Source organism: Schistocerca gregaria, chromosome 3 (assembly GCF_023897955.1).
Source record: "Schistocerca gregaria isolate iqSchGreg1 chromosome 3, iqSchGreg1.2, whole genome shotgun sequence".
In the NCBI taxonomy this organism is placed as follows: domain Eukaryota; kingdom Metazoa; phylum Arthropoda; class Insecta; order Orthoptera; family Acrididae; genus Schistocerca; species Schistocerca gregaria.
In genome coordinates this window covers 721898380-721921048 of record NC_064922.1, presented here as the reverse complement: position 1 = coordinate 721921048, position 22669 = coordinate 721898380, and the positions used below count along the sequence as shown (strand labels likewise).

Genomic DNA, 22669 nt, shown 5'->3' with positions numbered 1-22669 from the left:
CATGTACTCTGGCAATTTATTGATCACGTAATATCAAATCACATTTTATTTACTAAAATTGGTTACTCACAAAAAAATGCACAAGAAATTTTTATATTACTATATACACTCAAAACTGACAACTGTCTTTTAATTCTACCATCAATGCAACATTTGTTGCTACTTCTTTTTGTTTCGAAATCAAGTTCCTCCTTCAGACTGAAGCTCTTATTACCACTATATCTTATTTTAAAACTACAAAAATATCAATGATGTCCGCAGCTTGTGGTCGTGCGGTAGCGTTCTCGCTTATCACGCCTGGGTTACCGGGTTCGATTCCCGGCGGGGTCAGGGATTTTCTCTGCCTCGTGATCACTGGGTGTTTTGTGCTGTCCTTAGGTTAGTTAGGTTCAAGAAGTTCGAAGTTCTAGGGGACTGATGACCATAGATGTTAAGTCCGATAGTGCTGAGAGCCGTATCAGTGATATTGACACATGAATATAACATTTCTTACTTACTAAAGTATTTTACTATGTACATTACAAGTCTAGAACAAATATTCTATTTCTCAAGTGTCTATCTTTGTGTGTATGTACAATCTTAAGCGACGGTGTGGGTATGAGCCGCGTATCGATCCTGAGTCGGGATACCCCAAAATATAGTATCCTTCATTTGGAATTCTTAATATTTTTTACGGTCCTGTGGAGACTATTTGCAGTTTTCGGTTTACTTTCTTTATTGCTGATGCTTTTGGGTGTGCCTTTGACAATACGAGGTCTCCTTCGCGGTATTTTTGCACCATTTTTAAATGTCGGCCATATCGTCGTTTTCTGAGAGCCCCCTGTGCCTTCAAACCCCGCCGGGTTCTTTTATTTTTTGGTTCAAATGGCTCTGAGCACTATGGGACTTAACTTCTGAGGTCATCTGTCCCCTACAACTTAGAATTACTTAAACCTAATTAACCTAAGGACATCACACACATCCATGCCCGAAGCAGAATTCGAACCTGCGACCGTAGCGGGCGCGCGGTTCCAGACTGAAGCGCCTAGAACCGCTCGGCCAGTCTGGCCGGCTTTTATTTTTTCCTCGTGACTTTCTGTTCTGGGCAGCTGAGGTATGGGTTCAAGCCATTCATTTCTCTCCAGATGTTCAAACATTAGTTCCGCTGGTGTAAAACGTGTGACTTCATGAGGTAACTTGTTATATATTTGCTCAAAGATGTTGAGGTACTCACTCCACTTCGTATGCTTAGTTGCAGCATATGTCCTCATGAATCTATTGTACTCCCGAAAAATTCTTTCACACGGGCTTGCTAGTGGGTTAAAGGTGGATATCAATATGTGGTTGATCCACTGATCGCTTAATAAATCTTTCCACTTTTTACTCTTAAAATATTAAGCATTATCTGACAAGATAGTTATATGCTTGCCCATCAGCGGAACAAATTCCATTGCTATCCGTCTAATAATAGGGATAGATGTGGCACGTTTTATAGTATATAACTTCACATACTTTGTGAACAAGCCATATACCACCAAGATATACTTTATACCTCCGCGAGCAGTGGGTAAAGGTCCTGTGATATCGATTGATACAAGGCTTAGTGGTCTCTTCGGTGTAACCGGGTGCAGTTCCACTCTTCTACCTATATTAGTGGCTTTAACCTTTTGGTCCAGCTGCGTATTAACCTCTGTACATGTTTCTGTAGGTTTGGATAATACCAATACGTATCGATCTTTACTGTACACTTTTTTATTCCGAAATGTCCCCAACAATGTTGTGTATACCAAATTAGATTTTCTAAACCCCCTCCTGGAATGCAAACAAGCCATTGTTCACAATTAGATTTCTTTCTCTAGAACAAAACATTGTCTTTGACTTATTAGTGCCTCTGTAATTCACTATCCTCCCCACGGTTAATTATTTCTCGCACATTTCCCCACAGCCGATCTGCCTCTGGTAAATTCGCTATGTTCGTAAACATAGACAAATATTTCTGTCGTCAAACTCCATGCTGCAATGGCAGTACTTTATACTCGGATGATAGCTCTACTAATTCAGCGAATTCGCCTAAGTCCTGTGGTAAACGCTATAATGCATCCACCACCACGTTTTGACTTCCCTTTACATGTTTTAATACAAATAAATACGCCAGTAAGGCCAAAGTCCACGGAGCTAATCGAGCATGTAGCAACTTACAGAATAGTAAGAAACTAAGTGCTTGGTGATAGAAAAAACAATCACCTTCTTTTCGTGTACGTAGTAGTGATACTTACGGAGAGCTCAGACTGCAGCTAGAGCTTCTAGCTCCGTGGCGAAGTAGGCTCGTTCACAAGGTGACAAAACATGACTAGCAAAACCAATAATCTTTATCTCGGTAGTCCCTGATGTGTCATCCACTTGGAACAAGCACGCCCCCAGGCCTGTAGTGGAAACATTCGTCACAATGGAAAAATCCCTCGACATATCAGTGTGGTGAGGTACTATAGAATTTAACAAGGAATTTCTAATTTGATCAAAGTCGTGCTCGCATTGATCAGGGAACATCCACTGACTATTCTTTTTTAATAGTGGTAACACGCTCTACTGTTCAACTGTGCTGGTATGAACCGTCTGAAAAAGGAAGCTAACCGCAGATATGCATTTAGTTGTTTACAATTAATAGCGTACGGCATATTCTTTATGGCTTCTAGTTTTTCTGGTTCTGGAGAAATATCCTTGGGTGATATTATGTGCCCAGCTACTTCAATTGGTGCCACCCAAATTTCGATTACTTTAAATTAACTGTAACACCAGCCTGTGAGAATTTACCCAACACTCGCTTTATGAGTTGCACGTGCTCCTCCCACGTATTTGTGGCGTTCAATAAATCGTCCACATAGAGTCTTACTAGATCCAACAATTCTGGTCTTAGCACATTGTCTATTGCAGAGATAAATACACACGCACTGAAATTCAAGCCGAATGGAAGCACGCGAAATTGATACGTCCTCCCACCAAAAATAAAGGCAGTATATTTCCTGCACTGTTCTGTTAGAGGGACCTTCCAATATTACTTTTTCAAATCGATACCCGAGAGGAACTTTACTCCATGAAATTTCTGTATTTGGTCATCGAGGTTTTCTGGCCTTGTCCTTACTGGTATTATAATTGTATTGATTTCTCTAGCATCAAGTACCAATCTGATACTCCGATCCGCTTTTCCCACAGCTAGTAAGGCACTACTACAGGGAGAAAGGGAGGGTTCAATGAGTCCCCAATTTAACATTTTCTTTATTTTCTTCCACACAGCGTCGCGTTTACTCCACAGCACGGAATAAGAAGCATGACAAAACGTTGATGCGGGTATACCTGCATATCATATACGTAGCCTTGAATTATTCTGGGTTTTTCCGAAAATGTGCCAGCGTAATCACTCAATAATTTAGAGAGGTCATGCTGCTGCTCTTCGGTTAAATATCCTGACCCCTTAACCTAGGACTGAATCTCCTGTCGTATCTGAACAACTTCTTCGTCATATTGCTCACTTGTTTCAGGATACGCCTTTAGTGAAACATTATCCTGAATATTGAGTACAAGGACGGTAGTTCTATCTTTTCGAACCACCGACAATACCTATTGTGCCTTGCCATTGTTTTACTCAATTGTAATTGAAAATCCAAGGTAGACGTTCGCAGGAAGCACAAGCCCTGAGGGATGATGATTATAGCACTCCTTTCCCTCAGGATGTCCCATCCCAGAATGCAAGCTGCAGTTAAATATTTAACAATGAGGAACGTGCATAATATCGCATCATTCTTTATTTCTATTCCTGCCTGCACCTGGGTTCCTTTCCGTTTAGCGCCGCCGTAATTTTACATTTTTGAACCTGCAACGTAGGCAGTCTTTTATGGTCGTTAATAACTTTAAAGAAATCCTCCGACATGAGTGACAGAGCCGCTCCTCTGTTAATCAAAACCTTAGCAAGTACACCGTTTACTTTCACGTGTACTGCGGACTGCACAACCTCTGTTGGCTGGTCAGAACATTTACGCGGTTCGGTGATTAATTCCTCCCGCAAACCCTGGCCGTTATTATAGCGCAACATAGCAATCCGATTAATGTTATTTTCGAGGGTGCCTTCACTTCTATTCCTGGTGGTCGAGTGCTGAAGGCTTACATCGCCCTCCTGCAGTTTGTTGGCTGGTTCTCCTCGGTAACTTCTACTATTTGCACATTGTGCTGTCTACTCGCACTATTTTGTGAGCTACTTGGTTTACTAACCCATGTTGGAGTCGCAGTATTCGCCAGCATGGGAACAGCCTCGACACTATTAATCGGAGCTCGCTGCTCCGGTCTATTTGACTGCGCCGACCAGTTAGCAGTCACATTCTGACGCCACTGGCCATCTTGTACTTTACAAAGTATTTTCTAAGTGTCCTCGCTTGAAACTGTACATCTCTGGATTGTATACCTGTTTCCGCAATCTCTCTTGTATACTAGCCGACTAAAATTGGCCAAAAATTGTTGCTCGAATTCACAAAAACAATGAGAGTTTTCTGCAACTTCAGATGCCAATAATGCGGCATCTTCGGTAAAATAAGAGATAACAAACTGTATCTCTTGCCTCTCCTGCCACGATGCAGGTAAAACATTCTTAAAACTTTTTATAAATATTACTGGATGACAGGATTTTTTCTCTTCGGAAAATACCTGAAATTGTCTATGTTTCAGTAATGACTCTTCCTGTTTCAGTGTGGTCAGAGTGTGTGCTTCACTGCGAACAATTATCGGGTTATTTTAACCTGTATTCGCTGCATATGGACTGACAGTTACACTATTTGCTAGTGGGTTTCAGCATGCGCCTCGATTTGAAGCATAATTTTCACCCTGCTTGAGTTAAAGGAACGACAGCCGCAGGGACTAGATGCGGCACAGTGCGTGACTCTATTACCATAGTCATTCACTTGATTATCTCTAATCTCGTGGATCATGGAGGTACCTTGCTGACTCATGTGTTCACCATGGTCAAGCATTATAAGCTTTACTTCAGCTTCTACCTTTCGCTCAATAATTAAAGAGATTTCCTCTATGTCTTTGGTTATTTGCTTACCTTTGGCATAGAGGGTTCCTGCAGCTCTTTGACCTCTGATACCTCTCCAGCCAAAGTATTTCCTTTTCGGGTAATTGTTGTAAATTTTTCTTCACTTCCGGTACCTCAAATTAAACCTTTTCTATCTCACTGTTAACATGTTCTCATATGCGTTGATACATGTCATCAAGAGCATGATTCAGTTTTTGTTTCAACGCTTGTTCGTGTTTGACTATCCTCTCGTCCAGTGTGGCGATTAGGCAAGTCTCAACTTTTTCGGAAAACTCATTCTGGCGTTGGATATCATTCTGACGCTCTCGTTTCCTCTGCTGTTCCATTAATTTTTGTTCCTTCTTTTTTTTGCTGTTCCATTAATTCTAATTTCCGGAATAGCTGTGCAAGCATATCGTTTGGATTTGCGACGTCGACCTGTGCGCGAACACTTTCGTTAACTCTCTCGCAGTTGATTTCTCTCGCAGTCTCGACATTCTCTTGTACGCCCAGCGATTGTATACTCGATTGAGAAATGTCAATCTGCGACATTACACTATCATGTTGGTTCGTAGCCTGTTAATTTTCATTAGCTGCCGACCCTCCTGCCAATGATCCAGGAATATTCTCTAATTGGTCATCACTTTCACAATTCTCAACCTCTACACGGTTACGTCTAGTATTTGACCTAACCATGTTGCTAGCAGATACTAATCAGTGCACACACAAATTTCAAACTATAACCACTCAACACTGCCTACTAATAGTGACAATAGAAAAACTAGAAGAAAGCTATGTGTACTGATTGTTTTAACTGCACGCCCCCAGTTGCTACTGATTAGAAACCTGGTCGCGTGCCTTCAGTTCCTTACCTTACGGTTTATGTCAGATCTGAGAAACAGCGTTGATCTGCGATCACTCATTCAGTTTTCATCAGCTTGCCGTACTTCCCATGCGTATGGTACATGAAACGGAAACGTTTTATGCATTAATTAAAATTCACTGTTTCTGGTATACATACAGGTAATAAATTACAACAATGGAGATAGGTCGTAGGAATCCAGTTTCGATTTCAGCCGCACTAGTATGTGTTCAGTGAATTCAGTTATTGGTGGATTTGCTTCGAGCTGTTTAAACATAAAAAATATACACATAAGAATTCTTTAGATATTCAATCATAAATGCTGCAGAACACTTACTACCGGCGCCATGTGTAATGTAATAAAATTAAAAAAAATTATTTGTTTTGTGACTGTTAGTGTAGTGTAATAAAGTATGATTCGTTTTGAAGGTTTCTCGGCACTCCAGTCGGGTGGTAGCGTTGATATCTCGCGACGTTTCGGGAAGTGTCATATTACCCACCATTTGGCGACTTCCCGAAACGTCGCGAGACATCAACGCTACCACCCGGCTGGAGACCAGAGAAACCTTCATCAATAGTTTACGGCGGGAAAGCCTACAGTCACAAATTTGATTCGTGTTTATACAAAAAAGAAACACACATTAATGCAATGGCTCAGCATAAAAGAGAAATAACTAATGTATAAATATTATTAATAGTGTAATACGATGTTTAATTTAGCCCGACGTGTGTAAGCACTCAGTAAACTAGCTCAGATCTCAGGGTAGTTACGTAATCGACGATACATCGTGGTTTCGTCTCGATTGCCCAATATAAGATAACAAGAGTAGCATCTACAAATGAAATCCTATAATGGAACTGGAATCCTGTAACCAGACCTTGTCTGCCTGGGATGTTATCTCGTTATTTAAAGAAAACCTGTAAATAAAATTGTTAAATTATTAGTAGCTGCGTCCGGTCCCGGGGGATCTGAAATAAAGTTAATTGTCCTAACCGACGGCACGTTTCGTAGATGAGCTAAAAGAAAACGTTAATTTTTTTTTAGGGATGGTGCCTAACAATGAAAATTCTGTGTTAAGGCCCATATCTATTTAAGACAATAAAGGTATCAGATTTACAATGGACTGACCATATAAAAAAATTCATTTGACAAAATAACCATTATATTTTTTTAGGGTTTGAAGCAAATAAAATACGCGAATGACAAAGGAAAGATATTTCATGCATAGAAGCGCAAGAGTCCATAGAATAACATGTCCATCGTAGTTCTATCTCTTCTTCTTTGGCGTACCTGTCGATTATTTATAAAATTTATCGTAATAATTAGTTTATTTTTTTAACCCAAGTCCACCCAGGAGAAACAGTACATGGTCTCTTCGCGAGATATACGTAGGAGAGAGAAATATACTGCTTGACTCATCAGTGAAGTAATGTTCTCGCAACTTCAATAAAAGCCCGTACCAAGCTACTGGGTGTCTCTCCTGCAGAGTCCTCCACTGGATTGGCGATTAGTAAAATAATGATCCTGTAACGAAGTGTGCTGCTCTCCGTTGGATCTTCTCTGTCTCTTCTCTCAACCCTATCTGGTACGGATCCCACAACGTTGAGCAATATCCAAGCAGTGGGCGAAAAAATGTTCTGTAACCTACTTCCTTTGTTTTCGGACTGCATTTCCTTAGGATTCTTCCAACGAATCTCAGTCCGACATCTGCTTTACCGACGATTAATGTTATATGGTCATTCCAATGTAAATCACTCCTAATGCGTACTCCCAGATAATTTATGGAATTAACTGCTTCCAGCTGCTGACCTACTATATTGTAGATAAATGATAAAGGATCTATTAATTTTATATGGTCATTCCATTTTACATCACTCCTAATGCCTACTCTCAGATAATTTATGGAATTAACTGTTTCCAGTTGCTGAGTTACTATATTGTAGATAAATGATAAAGGATCTTTCTTTCTATGTATTCGCAGCACATTAAACGTGTCTACATTGAGATTCAATTGTCATTTCCTGCACCATGCTACAATTCATTGCAGATCCCCCTGCATTTCAGTACAACTTCCCACTGTTACAACCTCTCGATATACTACAGCATCATCCGCAAAAAGCCTCAGTGAACTTCCGATGCTATCCACAAGGTCATTTATATATATTGTGAATAGCAACGGTCCTACGAGAATCCCCTGTGGCACACCTGAAACCGCTCCTACTTCGGAAGACTTCTCACCAGTGAATATGACATGCTGCATTCTGATAATATTCTTCTCGAGTATGCAGCCGGATCATAACGTCTTCATGAAGACGTTATGATCCGGCTGCATACCCGAGAAGAATATTATCAATTATTACGCCGGGAAAGCCTTCGTAGTCACATGCTGCATTCTGTTATCTAGGAACTCTTCAATCCAGTCACACAATTAGTCTGATAGTCCATATGCCCTAACTTTGTGCATTAAACGACTATGGCGAACTGTATCAACGCCTTGCGAAATTAAGAAACACTGAATTTACATAGGAACCCGTCTCTATGGTCCTCTGAGTTTCGTGGACGAATAGCGCGAGCTGGGTTTCACACGATCGTCTTTTACAAAACCCATGCTGATTCCTACAGAGTAGATTTCTAGTCTCCAGAAGAGTCATTATACTCGAACATAGGACGTGTTCCAAAATTCTATAACTGATCGACATTAGAAATACAGATCTATAGTTCTGCACATCTGTTCGACGCCCCTCTTGGAAACGTGGATGACCTGTGCCCTTTTCCAATCTTGTGAAACGCTACGCACTTCTAGAGACCTACGGTACACCGCTGCAAGAAGCGGGCGAGTTCCTTAAGGTGCTCTGTGTAAAATAGAACTTCTATCCCATCAGGTCCAGCGGCCATTCCCCTTTTGAGTGATTTTAATTGCTTTTCTATCCTTCTGTCATCTGTTTCGATATCTAACATTTTGTCATCTGTGCGACATTCTAGAGAAGGGAATACAGTGCAGTCTTCCTCTGTGAAACACCTTTGGAAAAAGACATTTAGTATTTCGGCTTTTAGTCTTTCATCCTCTGTTTCAGTACCATTTTGATCACAGAATCTCTGGACATTTGACAAAAAACCAAAATTTCTTACGTTTTTCTACCAAGTCAGTGCGTAGAAATCAACTTTCGAATTCGTTGAACGGCTCTCGCATAGCCGTCCTCACACTACATTTCTCTTCTTGTAAATTTTTGTTAGTCTTCAACGCTTTGGCTATGTTTATGTTTGCTGTGGAGTTTCCTTTGCTTCCGTATCAGTTTTCTAACTCGGTTGTTGTACCAAGGTGGCTCTTTTCCATCGCTTACGATCTTGCTTGGGACATACTAATCTAATGCATATTGTACAATGGTTTTGCACTTTGTCCACTGATCCTCAACACTGTCTGTAATTGAGACAAAACTTTTGTGTTGAGCCGTCAAGTACTCTTGAATTTCCTTTTTGTAACTTTTGCCAAATACAAAAATCTTCCTGCCTTTTTTAATATTTCTATTTACGGCTGAAATCACAGATGTTGTAACCGCTTTATGATAGCTGATCCCCTGTTCTGCGTTAACTGTTTCAAATAGCTCGGGTCTAATATGTTATCGCCATGAGTCAGTTCTCTTTTTAACTGCTCAAGGTTGTTTTCAGATAATGCACATAAAAAAATTTCACTGGATTCTTTATCCCTGCCACCCGTCATAACCGTTTGATTCTCCCAGTCTATGTCTGGTAAATTACAATCTCCACCCAAAACTAAAGCATGGTCGGGAAATCTACTTGAAATATTTTCCAAATTTTGTTTCAGGTGTTCTGCCACAACAGCTGCTGCTGAGTCATGGGGCCTATAGAGACCTGCAATTCCCATGTTTGAGCCTGCCTTAACCGTGACCTACACCCAAATTATTTCACATTTTGGATCTCTGTAAATTTCCTTCGATACTACTGCACTTTTTATTGCTATAAACACTCCTCCCTCTTCACTGTCCAGCCTGTATCTGCCGTGTACATATGTTTCAGCCAACTTTCCATCTGTAGTAATTTGTGGGAATTATGACCGTTTATTAATGAGGGCGGTTCTGGGACCTTTCTATAGACGCTCCTGCAATTTACTATTACCACATTAATATTGTCACTTCCTGTTGTATTTTGCCTACTGCTACGTTGTCGCGTCTCAGGAGGCATCTTGTCGTGCCTAGGGATGGAATTCTCTGACCTAAAGAACCCACATGTGCACTCCACACGTACTCCGCTACCCTTGTAGCCGCTTCCTGCGTGTTGTGTACGCCTTACCTATTCAGGGGGACCCTACATTTCTCCACCCGATAGCGGAGGTCGAGAAATTTGCATCCCAGATCTCCACAGAATCGTCTGAGCCTCTAAACCTCTGGTTTAAGCCTGCTACTCGGCTCCAAACCAGAGGACGGCCGTCGGTTCTGGGAACGACACTATAAATAGCTCAGATTTCACCCCGCGAGCGAGGCTTTCCGACTTCAGCAACTCCCTCTATAGCCTATATGAACTGAGGATGACCTCTGAACCCAGATGGCAATAGTCATTGGTGCCGACGTGAGCAACAGTTTGCAGTTGGGTGCACCCAGTCATCTCTATTGCCGCCGGCAGGGCCTCAACACTGGCCTTCTTCCCCGACCTTTCAGCTATTTCCCTAAGGGGCTCCATCACCTGCCTAACATTGGAGCTCCCAAACACTAATAAACCCCTCCCCCGGGGTGCCTGTTCGACCTTGCTGAAGGAGCGGCCACATGCCCACTCACAGGCCAGGCAGAGCGGGTGATGCCACACGGCCAGTCTCCACATTCAGCCTCCGCCTCTGCGACGTGAACGCCGTTGAAACCACCACTCCTCTTGTGGAGACGGTGGCCCAACCACGCACGGTACCCTCGAATATGTCTAGACAGCAGGGACCGTAGGTGAAGCATGTAACACCTGGGGTGTACCATGCGACGCACCAGAACCCACCCCCTCCCCCCCCCCCCCCCACTGTCTCTACACTCCGAGGCAGAAGCCGTAAAATAGCTGATCTTGGGCATCAGCACGTTCAGCTGTGTGCGTCCCTACACAGCAGTCCACATCCTATCCATCTTAAGAAATCAACAATTTACTGTACAGAGTTAGGTAATCAACTTTTAACTAGACTGCTAATTCACTAAAGGCATCTGATAGCTGACTAAACTGTGGTTACTAGACACTTATTTTTGGAAACAATTAAAATAAGCACTAACTGTCTCTGGACTGTATTCAAAATAATCACGAAATCTATAGACCACTATAACTAGTAGTCGAAAGTTAAAGCTTCCTAAAAGCAAAAACAAACCTAAAAAGAGGTGACAAGTTAGAAAAATACAGTTATTACTTAAATTTACGTAGCTTGCTGCACAGAGATGTGAAGCAGACTGCAGTTACGACGACACTATTAATTAAATAATTTACTACTCTGGTAGCGGTGAATGACAATACAGTTTTCCTGTTGATGTAGACATTCAGCCTTAGTGTAATTTTATTAAAACCCTACTGTTAGTAATACCAGCCTCATTCAAACAGTTTTTGCTTTACTGCTTAAGAAGATAAATTTTTATACATAAAAAATTAAGTTTCCACGCCATAATTTTTCTCTTATATTGTGCTAATATGAGCAGCACAAAAGTGCAACGTGGGAGAATGCCGTCACTATGAAATTAAACATTCAATTTTAGGTCCACTTCAAAATGGCTTTCACCCGAAATCATCCTTTCCTGAGCAAATACATTCTCTTTCTTTCTTCAATAAATGTAGCCACGGTTGAAGAGGAGTAGGTCATTTAAAAAGAACACACTTTCAAGATTAACGTCTTATTGTCCAATAGGCTGTTCCAGCCACATAAGCCTGTCAACTCTTACGGGTTAGAGACTGTAAGCTACTCCAACAGTTTCTATTATAAAATCATTACCCCCGTTTTTAGGAGTATTTCCTGCAGTGGTCTTTCTCTTGCAAACAGTGTGCTCTTGGTGCAAACACTGTTTTACAATTTGATTAAACTGGTGTAGTTACTCACGATGTGGGGAGCATATGTTGCTTTCTTTAATACGACTCAATTTTTCACTTGATCGGAAGTGGTGTTTCCTGTGCTACACAATACACCACTACTATTATTTCCTGAGAAGAATATTGGGGCTTGTTAAGTACGGTTACTATATTTAGCGATTTTTTAATGAACACAACGGGCACTATAGCTGTTATCTACAGACGAGAGAGACGTGCTTGAGCTGTGCACAGCTCGTGTCCGCGCCATTTATTGCTGGACATCTTGCATTTGCGGTACTGCCGTCTAGTTTCGTATTCGATTTACTGGCGTCACTAAGTTGCAGACTTGCCTGCCCGTGAGTGGCAGTAGCAGTGTGTATCTATAAGATCACTGTCGCTCTATCTGTGGAGCGACCGCTAGTATTTCCGGGTCGTCGTGTGTCGGAGTTCAGTCGGGACGAAGCATACTGAGGTCCGGATGGCCATGGCTCTTCCGACCGTAGTCGACACACGACTTGAGTATGACCTTGGTTGGTCGTTCGATCTGTTGTCTTATCGGACAACGTGTATTTGGTAAGTATTAAATTGGCTGTTACTTATCAGTGAAGTGCACCAGCGGTATTTTCTGCTTTGTGGCCGTTAACGCCCGGTTATCTGCCCTGGTCGTTAGTGTAGTTTTCTGGCAGTGTGTTTTCCCTCGCCATTGCACGGCGTGTAGTTCGACAGGCTTTTAGTTGATTGTTCATAGTTTTTTCTTCAGTGTGGTTATTGTGCCTCGGCTGTTCTTAGACACCAATTTGAGGGACGTAGTGCTGCTGGTATCTTTGTCGCGGCTCATACTTTCTGTTGTCGTGCCGTTGGTCGGGCGGAAGGGAATTGATTAGGTTGTTGGTTGGTCATTCAGCTGTCCCTGGGTCGGGTTGCCATCCATTTATTTAACCTTATTCTTGGCTGCCTGTCTCACCGCACCTTACGTTACAGCTATCTCCTCAGGCCGACCCTTGGAGCACCTCTGAGCACCTCCTTTCTGTTGATTATAGATTGAGATTTTCATTTTAGTCTGATATACTCTGCAACGCCTTCAGCCGTCTATTAATTTAGTTTGTTTTAATATTAAATAAGCCCTTCAGCCGACTTAAATCAAAATTTTGAGAATAGATTCCTTTAAAACTATTTTCTTTAATTTGCTCTATCTGAAATTCTTATTATCCAGGCGCTAAGCCTCAGTTGTTCAATGTCTCGTGAGTGGCCTTCAGCAGTGAATTTACGTGAAATATTTTTTTAAATAATGCCTTCAGCCGCGTTTATTCTTTAAAGCAATTTTTTATAACTTGTGTTCAGACCTTGAGCCGCTCTTGTTTTCGGTGTGGGTTTGGGCCTTCAGCCCATGAGATACTGCAAGTTTTCTTAACTAGGCCTTCAGCCGTATTGTTTCAATTTGATCCTTTTAAGTCAGTGTGGAATTAAGTGGTTCTTAGTAAAATAAAAGTTTGTGTGTTTTGTGCCACTAACATTAAATGATTATGGCCCCCTCCACAACCATAACTTCATCCGCTCTCTACTGCAAAACCAGATTTCAGTGCTATTGTTCCACGTACCGCTGATGACGCCCTCAGTTAATATAAATATTGTGTGACGGACGTCAGAGAGTATTTCTCACTCGTCTTCATGAATTTAAATGCATTACGTACTGTCATTTACATTGCCTTACTGGGAGCACTGAGGCAACAATACTTTTACGTAATTAAGACTCTTACTGCAAATGATGCAAATTCTAATTCCAATTCGATAACGCCGAAGAACATCACACACATCCATGCCCGAGGCTGGATTCGGACCTGCGACCGTTGCGGTCACGCGGTTCCACACTGTAGCGCCTAGAACCGCTCGGCCAGTACGCCCGGCAGTAGCGTTCCTCATTCCAATCCATTAACTGTAATGAGTTTTACGCTTGTTTAAGGGTCTGTCCTTTGTCATATGGTCTGTAGTCCGTACTCTAGATAGTCGCTCTTGTGTTCACTAAGACTTTTACTTTGATGGTGATGGTTAAAGACTCAACAGTCTTCTGTTTATGTCGACATTTTAGCTCGATTTGAATAGGAATAGCCGGCCGCGGTGGCCGTGCGGTTCTGGCGCTCCAGTCCGGAACCGCGGGGCAGCTACGGTCACATGTTCGAATCCTGCCTCGGGCATGGGTGTATGTGATGTCCTTAGGTTAGTTAGGTTTAAGTAGTTCTACGTTCTAGGGGACTTATGACATAAGATGTTGAGTCCCACAGTGCTCAGAGCCATTTGAACCATTTTTTGAATAGGAATAAAAATTATTGAGGGAAGTATCAAGTTCATTCAATAAGTTTATTTTATTATTGAATGTACAGGGAAATTTTTAAAACGTTTAGTCTTCGCTCACAGAGAACATAAATATTTTTAGCCTTTATCCTCGCCCAGGGATGTTTTACCTTACCCTGGTAAATAAGTCATTCACTAGTCTGTCATTGATATATCAGTGTAGCATTTCAGTAGGCTGTTAATGACGAATTGATATCATATAAACGGTCTCAAGTGTGGTCTTAGTAATCAAGAGTCATTGCGTCATACATTCCTACACAGCCCTCATTAAGAGTACTTGAGAGGCCGTGAGTGTCAGATTATCAAGTGGTCATTTAAGTGGAGAGCTGTACGTACTTCTTAAGATCGCTATAAAAGCCGTTCACAGGGGACTGCGTGCATCCGCCGGCCAGAACCATGCAGACAGCCGTCGTCCTGTGCCTGCTGGTGGCGCTCTGCAGCGCTGCGCCATCCTCGAGGTCCCACTTGCCCAGACCGCGCCTCGATGGCCGCATCGTGGGCGGCGAGGCCGTAGACATCTCGCAGTACCCCTGGCAGCTGTCGCTGCAGAAGCTGGGCTCCCACAGCTGCGGCGCCTCCATCATCAGCTCCAACTGGGTGCTGACGGCGGCCCACTGTCTCGAGGGCGCCTTCATCAGCTTCATGTCCTTCAGGGCCGGATCGTCCATCCGCGAAAGCGGCGGAACTGTGTACGATGCTGCCGACGGATATTACCACCAGGACTACGACTCCATTACCACTGACTACGACATCGGTGTCGTACAAATCTCCGGATCATTCTCCTTCGATAGCAACGTTCAGGTACAACAAGCACTCAGAAATCACTTGCTTCCCCATACATCGAGTTTGTCTTTAAGTTAAGAATTTATGCTCGAGATCAGCTTTTTTCCTTTCCCTTGAACATAGTTTCTATCTTTAAGTGATGTTAAAGGTACAGTCGTAGGGCATTATAGTTATCATCATTACTTAAGGGTCGTGGATTATACATGTTGCCATAATAACTTACCTCCACCTTCCCAATTGTGATCCTTGTTTCAATCATCTAAAACGTCCCGGTATATCTGGTTGTTATTAGTTAAATAGACGTTGTTTATCAAGGAGACGGATTTTCTTACATCCCAGTTCTGTCATAGATCTGACCTGGAATTCGCTGAAATCTTTAATTCATCGTTACCTGAACTCCTTCCACGCTTTAGGAGGTTTAGGGTTTCTGACGATCATCCTTCATCCAAAGATAATACATTAACTATTCGTATGAGCTCACGTTCTCGGCCATAATGAACAGATGGTTATCATCTAGGTTTGTTATCGTAACTTTATACTTGATGGCAATGCATTAAGCAAACAGAAAAGGCACTATAAACTGTGGATACTCTATTGCGCTACACTTCCAAATTCTCTTTTTCTAGATTTATAGCCCATTCGTCTATTGTCTAGGCCAAAGTGTTTCTTTATGCGTATTTTGTTACATGCATTTCAAATTCCGTCCATCTGTCGGTTTGTTGACTCATCCAAACTCAAGACTGAATAAAACAGAGGATACACCATACATTTGTCTTTCATGAAGGAGATAGAAGCAAATAATGATAAGAAAAAAAAATTCAGATGGACCAAATAAATGAGAACAAATAATGCGGCTGACGTTGGTGGATGAAGAAGTCAGATTGAAGGACATATTTAATGAAAGACATTGTAGGAATCTATTTGAGATAACGATAAAATGGAAGAAGTCACAATTTAGCAAAAGTTAAAAGTCGGAGGACAAGTCATTGTTTAATGGCAGTTTATGAAACGACCGTGTATGCTCACTTACAGGTCAGATGGCAGAGACAAGGCAAATCTAAAAATGACAGATTGGCCCACACATAGAAACTGTTCATCTATAATAAAAACTCTTCTATAATAGACGTTCAGGAATAAGCATTGAATGTAAATTAGACGTCAAAATTTGAAACTATGTATAACTTCAAATGCACATTTCTACCCTTAGGCCTAAACTGAATTACGAAACTCGGGCTGATGAGGCACTATATGAAGGGGTTATGCTAAGAAATAGGTATGGTATGGGCAGTAGGAAATGTTGTACTTTAGCAGTAACATAATTTCGTGCTGGACTGAAAGCATATACTGTAGTATAACATCATAAACAATGTGAATAATATAGTATTTCCTCATTTTCCGGTACGTAATCTCGACTGAGTGAAACAGTTTTGCCATGAAAATATTCTCTTAGAGCTGATATACCTAATCCTGCCGGCCGCGGTGGTCTGGCGGTTCTAGGCGCTCAGTCCGGAACCGCGAGACCGCTACGGTCGCAGGTTCGAATCCTGCCTCGGGCATGGATGTGTGTGATGTCCTTAGGTTAATTAGGTTTAAGTATTTCTAAGTTCTAGGGGACTGATGGCCACAGATGTTAAGTCCCATAGTGCTCAGAGTCATTTGAACCATTTGAACCTAATCCTGCTTTGGTGTTCATTTCGATCAAATACATACAAACAACCGATTTTAAGTAGCTTTCAATGTATTCCTAAAATATGAATACAGTACGTCATACTTATTAGAAAGTTGTGGATTGTTTGTTGGTCTGTATGAGAAGAGTATTGTTGTGAAAATATATGCAAAATATATTTTTAAACTCTATTGCTTAAATTTCTCTCTGTATGACAGCTTCCCAAACAATGCGGCAATGGAAAATAATGTTGTCCAACAGGCAGAACGATCTGTTTCACATGCTCAGTAATCCTGGCAGTGCTGTCGTAGCATCAGAAATATTTTCGACGGTGAACCAGAGTGATTAGCTGCTGTTCGCACTACAGTGAACTGAAGTTAGAGGTACGGTCGAATGTGTGCTGTCTGTTCGTAATCGACTTTACGCTGCTGTCGGTTTTAATAGTTGTTCCAAAACCAGTGAAACATTAGGAATTTTCAGGTTGCAGTTGTGGACACAATGACTGCAGTCCGTCGTTTGTGGAACATCAATAAAAACTTTCGCTTCTTTCCATCACTTAGCTAATATTCATTTCTTACTGACAAAACATTTCCATTGTTGTAAACAATATAGTAATACAGAAGACAATGTGTTCGGTTTAGAATGCGCTAAACTTCATTTCACTAAGCAAACGATATTGAAATTATTGTAAAACTTCAGGAAGAGTGTTCAAGAATGTCATCGATGAATTTTAAAGCTATAGAGCTTTTGGGTTATGGTCTTGATATGAAATCAAAGAATGCTGAAGATTAGATGGGTAGATCACATAACTAATGAGGAGGTATTGAATAGAATTGGGGACAAGAGGAGTACGTGGCACAACTTGACTAGAAGACGGGATCGGTTGGTAGGACATGTTATGAGGCATCAAGGGATCACAAATATAGCATTGGAGGGCAGCGTGAAGGGTAAAAATCGTAGAGGGAGACCAAGAGATGAATACAGTAAGCAGATTCCGAAGGATGTAGGTTGCAGTAAGTACTGGGAGATGAAGAAGCTTGCACAGGATAGAGTAGCATGGAGACTGCATCAAACCAGTCTCAGGACTGAAGACAACAACAACAACCACATGAAATCAAAATTTTGAATCGAGTGGGCAGGTTTGCAGCTAAGCAGACAGTTCACCCGACAACCATTTGCTAGACTTGAGTTCTCTCTCCAATACTGACATCATTTTGCCAGTGGTGGAGAACAGTAATACAGTCAGATTTCTCTCATTAGGACACAACTGTATACTTGTGTCAACCAAAAGCTTGGAAATTTGTGCTAACTGCCGAGAGACGAAATGTTACCATATTTTTCTTGGATATTACTATCTTACATCACCTTAGGCAGAAGATGAAATACCAGCCGGTCACTAGCTTGTGGTATTAGAGATTACGTGGTAGCAAAGTAATGTTGGTAGAGAGACAAGAAAAAATTTATAACTACTTTCTGATGTACTTACTTGCAAAGAAATACGTAGCAGGCCAAAAACGAAATAGTCTACACGGCTAGTATTTGAAGTCACTTGGAAACTGTGAAGGAAACTGAAGTGGCGAATGTAGATGTAGAAGAAAACAGTATCCGTAATCATACAATGAAGGCTTTCATGGCCGGATAATTCAGCTGCCGAGAATTCTTCTGGGTTGTATGGTCTTGGTTCACGGACCTCTTCTATCCTACAAGAGTTCCATGGACTACGGCCATACAACCCGAAAAAATTCTCGGCAGTATCGGTAATATCTTGAACAAGCGGTAGTTAAATGCCCTAAGATATTTGAGGGATATGATTGTGTGTACAAGAGTTGCACTTGTTTCCCATTTAAGTTTCACCAATCGATTTCGATATATAACCTAATCATACTTTGGTACGGTAATGTTACTTAGGGAATAATTGTGTTAACAGAGTGAATTGAAAATTATGCTACGGACGCCTTTTGCTCTGCTGTTTTCAAGGGCGCTACTTGATGAATGTGTACTGTACTTTGCAGGCGGTGAGCCTCGGCTCGACGGAACCATCTGCAGGCACAGCGGTGACCGTCACGGGCTGGGGTGACCTGTCCATCGGAGGCTCCTCCCCCCTGCAGTTGCAGGCGGTCACCACGTCCATCGTGGCCCGTACCTCCTGTAACTCTGCCTACGGCGGCGAGATCACGTGGCGGATGATCTGCGCCGGCGAAGATGCGGGCGGAAAGGACTCGTGCCAGGGCGACAGCGGAGGACCCCTGGTGGAAGGATCCACCCAGTACGGCATCGTCTCCTGGGGCAGAGGATGCGCTCTGCCCGGCTACCCTGGCGTCTATGCCAACGTGGCGAATTTGCGTTCCTGGGTAACTCAAGTAAGTGGTGTCTAGCAACTGATGGAGTGGTTTATAAATAAATCGTTCTTTCTTTACACTGTCCATAACAACATCAGAGAGGGTGCACTCTTTAACATACAGTAAGAAGGTAAATCACTGGTAGCAGGAAACCAGGTAGATTTGGAGATATTAAAAAAAAAGTACCACGTTGCAACAGATACGCACATATAGTGGCTGCGGGAGTTGATGTAAAACGGAACAGGATCAGATTTTTGAGTCGTAAATGGAGGGAATGAACGGACAGAGGTAGAATGGACAATACCACAAACAATCATGTGACAACTGTAAAACACCAAAGTGAAGAAAGAAGGTCAGATCAACGGGCATCGGCATATTTCTTTAGCGATTATGAAGAACATGCAAAAATGGAAACTTTATCGACGTTCTCAACAGGAACGAACAATAATTTAATTTTAAGGTGCCCTGTGCTTTTGACGCTTTTATTCACTGTTCATTTGCTTGAACTGTGGTTTGCAATGGTATTGTTTTTTTCTTTGGCTTGTTTGAAGGTTGCATTTTTGGACATCACCACAACTTCTACAAACGTGTTCACATGTAACATCTGACCTCTCAATATACTACTTCCAATTTCAAGTATAAATTTTTAAACAAACTATGTTGGATAAAGAATCTTCCAGTTAAAGTGTTTATAATTAATTTTGGGTTTGTTATACATTCTGTTCTTGAAACGCGTTGTTATATCGATCTTAAGTTCACTCCGCTTAAATGGACATACACACTTTTCATCCTTTCACTTGTTAGACACCGAAGTTTCTGAATGTATCTCGTGCTACGCAACACTAATTTGAAAATAATTTCCTCACTCCCCTACTCGCGCTATCTGAAGAAGTCGCGGCCCCAACTCGTACTTGTTCACTCCATCTAGCAAATTGTCTTCTTAGGCGTCTGCCTTGTTGGCACCAGACGCTCAACCCACTGTCATTGCTGCGTGCATGGAATCCTCTGACAGTGCTAATTTGTAATATGGTTCACATCCAGAAAACGGTGAAATACTTGGCGACAAATAATAATGTGCAACAATGAGGAATATCACGTATAGGCACAGATTCAAAGATAACCCTTTTGTTCACCAACCTGTGGTCAACCACTGGCTGGGACTCCACCTTATTACCTAAGAACCATGAACATTCGTGACACGTATGGGGAGGCAGATGCTATTATGACCACGTCATGCAACAGGCTGTCTATCAAGACACTTAGGCACTTCACCTTGGGGAGGCATAGCCTGTAGAGCAACTGACAAACAGGATCATGCCAAACCTCTTGGTGACGACTTCCGGAAAGTTATCGCGCAACCACGGCAACTGATCCCTTTGCCTAGGCTCCAAATGACTCAGTACATAACGTGCAGTAGCAGGAAAAACAGAACACACCGGCAGCGAATGTTTACAGGATCATAAACCGTTTCGCCGGCCGCGGTGGTCTCGCGGTTCTAGGCCCGCAGTCCGGAACCGCGCGACTGCTACGGTCGCAGGTTCGAATCCTGCCTCGGGCATGGATGTGTGTGTTGTCCTTAGGTTAGTTAGGTTTAAGTAGTTCTAAGTTCTAGGGGACTAATGACCACAGCAGTTGAGTCCCACAGTGCTCAGAGCCATTTGAACCATTTGCACCATAAACCGTTTCACTCTAAGGGATAAAATTTAAAACAAATAGTTCTTTGAAACTTCCTGGCAGATTAAAACTGTGTGCCCGACCGAGACTCAAACTCAAACTCGAACAGGGCCCGAGTTCGAGTCTCGGTCGGGCACACAGTTTTAATCTGCTAGGAAGTTTCATATCAGCGCACACTCCGCAGCAGAGTGAAAATCTCATTCTGGAAACATCCCCCAGGCTGTGGCTAAGCCATGTCTCCGCAATATCCTTTCTTTCAGGAGTGCTAGTTCTGCAAGGTTCGCAGGAGAGCTTCTGTAAAGTTTGGAAGGTAGGAGACGAGATACTGGCAGAAGTAAAGCTATGAGTACCGGGCGTGAGTCGTGCATCGGTAGCTCAGATGGTAGAGCACTTGCCCGCGAATGGCAAAAGTCCCGAGTTCGAGTCTCGGACGGGCACACGGTTTTAATCTGCCAGGAAGTTTCATATCAGCGCACACTCCGCTGCAGAGTGAAAATCTCATAATGCAAATAGTTCGTTGTTGACTATCAAACATTAGTCCCGTGCGATACACAAAATCACAGCCTAGGATAAAATTAACGGACAAATTCTTTACCACCAACAACTGAACCCCCAGGAAAACTTCCCAGATGTTAAATTAATCATGAACCTGCCGACTACAAGAAGCTGCTGGCTGCTAAGACATCGACACCTTAGTGAAGAATTTTACAAGGGAGCAAACTTTCATAAAGTTCAATCTCCATCTACCAATGATAGCCGAAATAAACAAAGGCGTAAACTGGTTCATGAATCAACTGCGCACAAACGATGGGTAAAGGCTCACCCACCTCGCACCTAATTAGACAACGACGGCTAGGAAAGAAAGGTATGGACTCCTTCCCCGATTTCCGACACTGTCGGCTGTCTACCTCCAGTTGTTGATGAACCGCACACTCACAAAAAATGTGCTATCTTCCGGTAACGGAAACAAACCTTTGATCATTCTCTCGGGACACTATCGAATTTATGTTCCACCGAACAGGCTCTAGGTCACAAACAACCAAAAGGTGATCGAAAACGCTGATTATCAGTGTAACGAAGTCACTCAATGTGGAAACCAAAGCACTTAATTTATCAAAGGCGGAAGGTTTACAAGGAAAGGTTATGAGAGATCGATCTTCGAGTCTCATTCCTTCCAATATGTTGATTAAAATTTGACCTCGGTAACTTACAATTCTAAAGCCAAAACACCATTTCGGATCCGCTCAATACATTTACTTAAAGGTTGAGTATCTGATTACACGAGCCAATAATGTTTACACTGCAAGTCATTGTTCAAACGTGGGAACAGTTTGAGACTGATGTAACTCCTTCAACAAAATGTCAGCAAATAAACGGCTCAGTGTCCCCTGCCCTAACGGGTACAGTGAGCGAAGAAACTGATCATGTGGCAAATTCAGTGAGTCAGCATGACGCTGAAATTTAACCGAAAGCCATAAAACATCCTTGGTGAAACTCATAGACTCAATGGACAACTCGTCAGTTTCTCTCAATAAAATTCCCATAGCGTATGGTAACTTTTTGAAATAACTCATTGCAAAACGCTGAAGAGAAGTGAGCGCCTGATCAGAATTATTCAGACGAACTTGGGTGTCAGAAACCTGTTCCCCAATCGGACTTACTACACCCTCTATAGCGAGCTCATTTGCAACATCTTTCAAATTAGCAACCTGGCCCTTTGGCTGTTGAATATATCTCATTTGGTCTGCACCAGGATTAAGCTGACCAGGAACACTAACCCGATCTTCCCAGTGCTATAGTTTTGCCTGAAGACGAGCAAGTTATTTAGGAGTGGGAAGACCGCTGTCAAGAAAATCAGACTTCCCCGACAGTTGCCACAATGACGAGGGTATTATCCAACGCCGCCCTAACCCATGCA

At 42.2% G+C, this 22669-nt stretch overlaps 1 protein-coding gene across 1 annotated transcript; it reads left to right on the top strand.

The window, feature by feature from the left end:
• The first annotated feature begins 14682 nt into the window (after nt 1-14682).
• On the top strand, nt 14683-19113 carry LOC126355575 (trypsin delta-like). Its single transcript, XM_050005938.1, has 2 exons — nt 14683-15090; nt 18751-19113. The coding sequence occupies exons 1-2, from the start codon at nt 14686-14688 to the stop codon at nt 19111-19113; spliced, it is 768 nt and encodes a 255-aa protein (XP_049861895.1). The 5' UTR covers nt 14683-14685.
• The last annotated feature ends 3556 nt before the right edge of the window (nt 19114-22669 follow it).

Excerpts from the sequence above, each read along its gene's own strand:
- LOC126355575 (XM_050005938.1), top strand. The coding sequence starts at position 14,686 with ATGCAGACAGCCGTCGTCCTGTGCCTGCTGGTGGCGCTCTGCAGCGCT. Across the intron at positions 15,091-18,750 it reads CCTTCGATAGCAACGTTCAG|GCGGTGAGCCTCGGCTCGAC; the intron begins GTACAACAAGCA and ends TGTACTTTGCAG.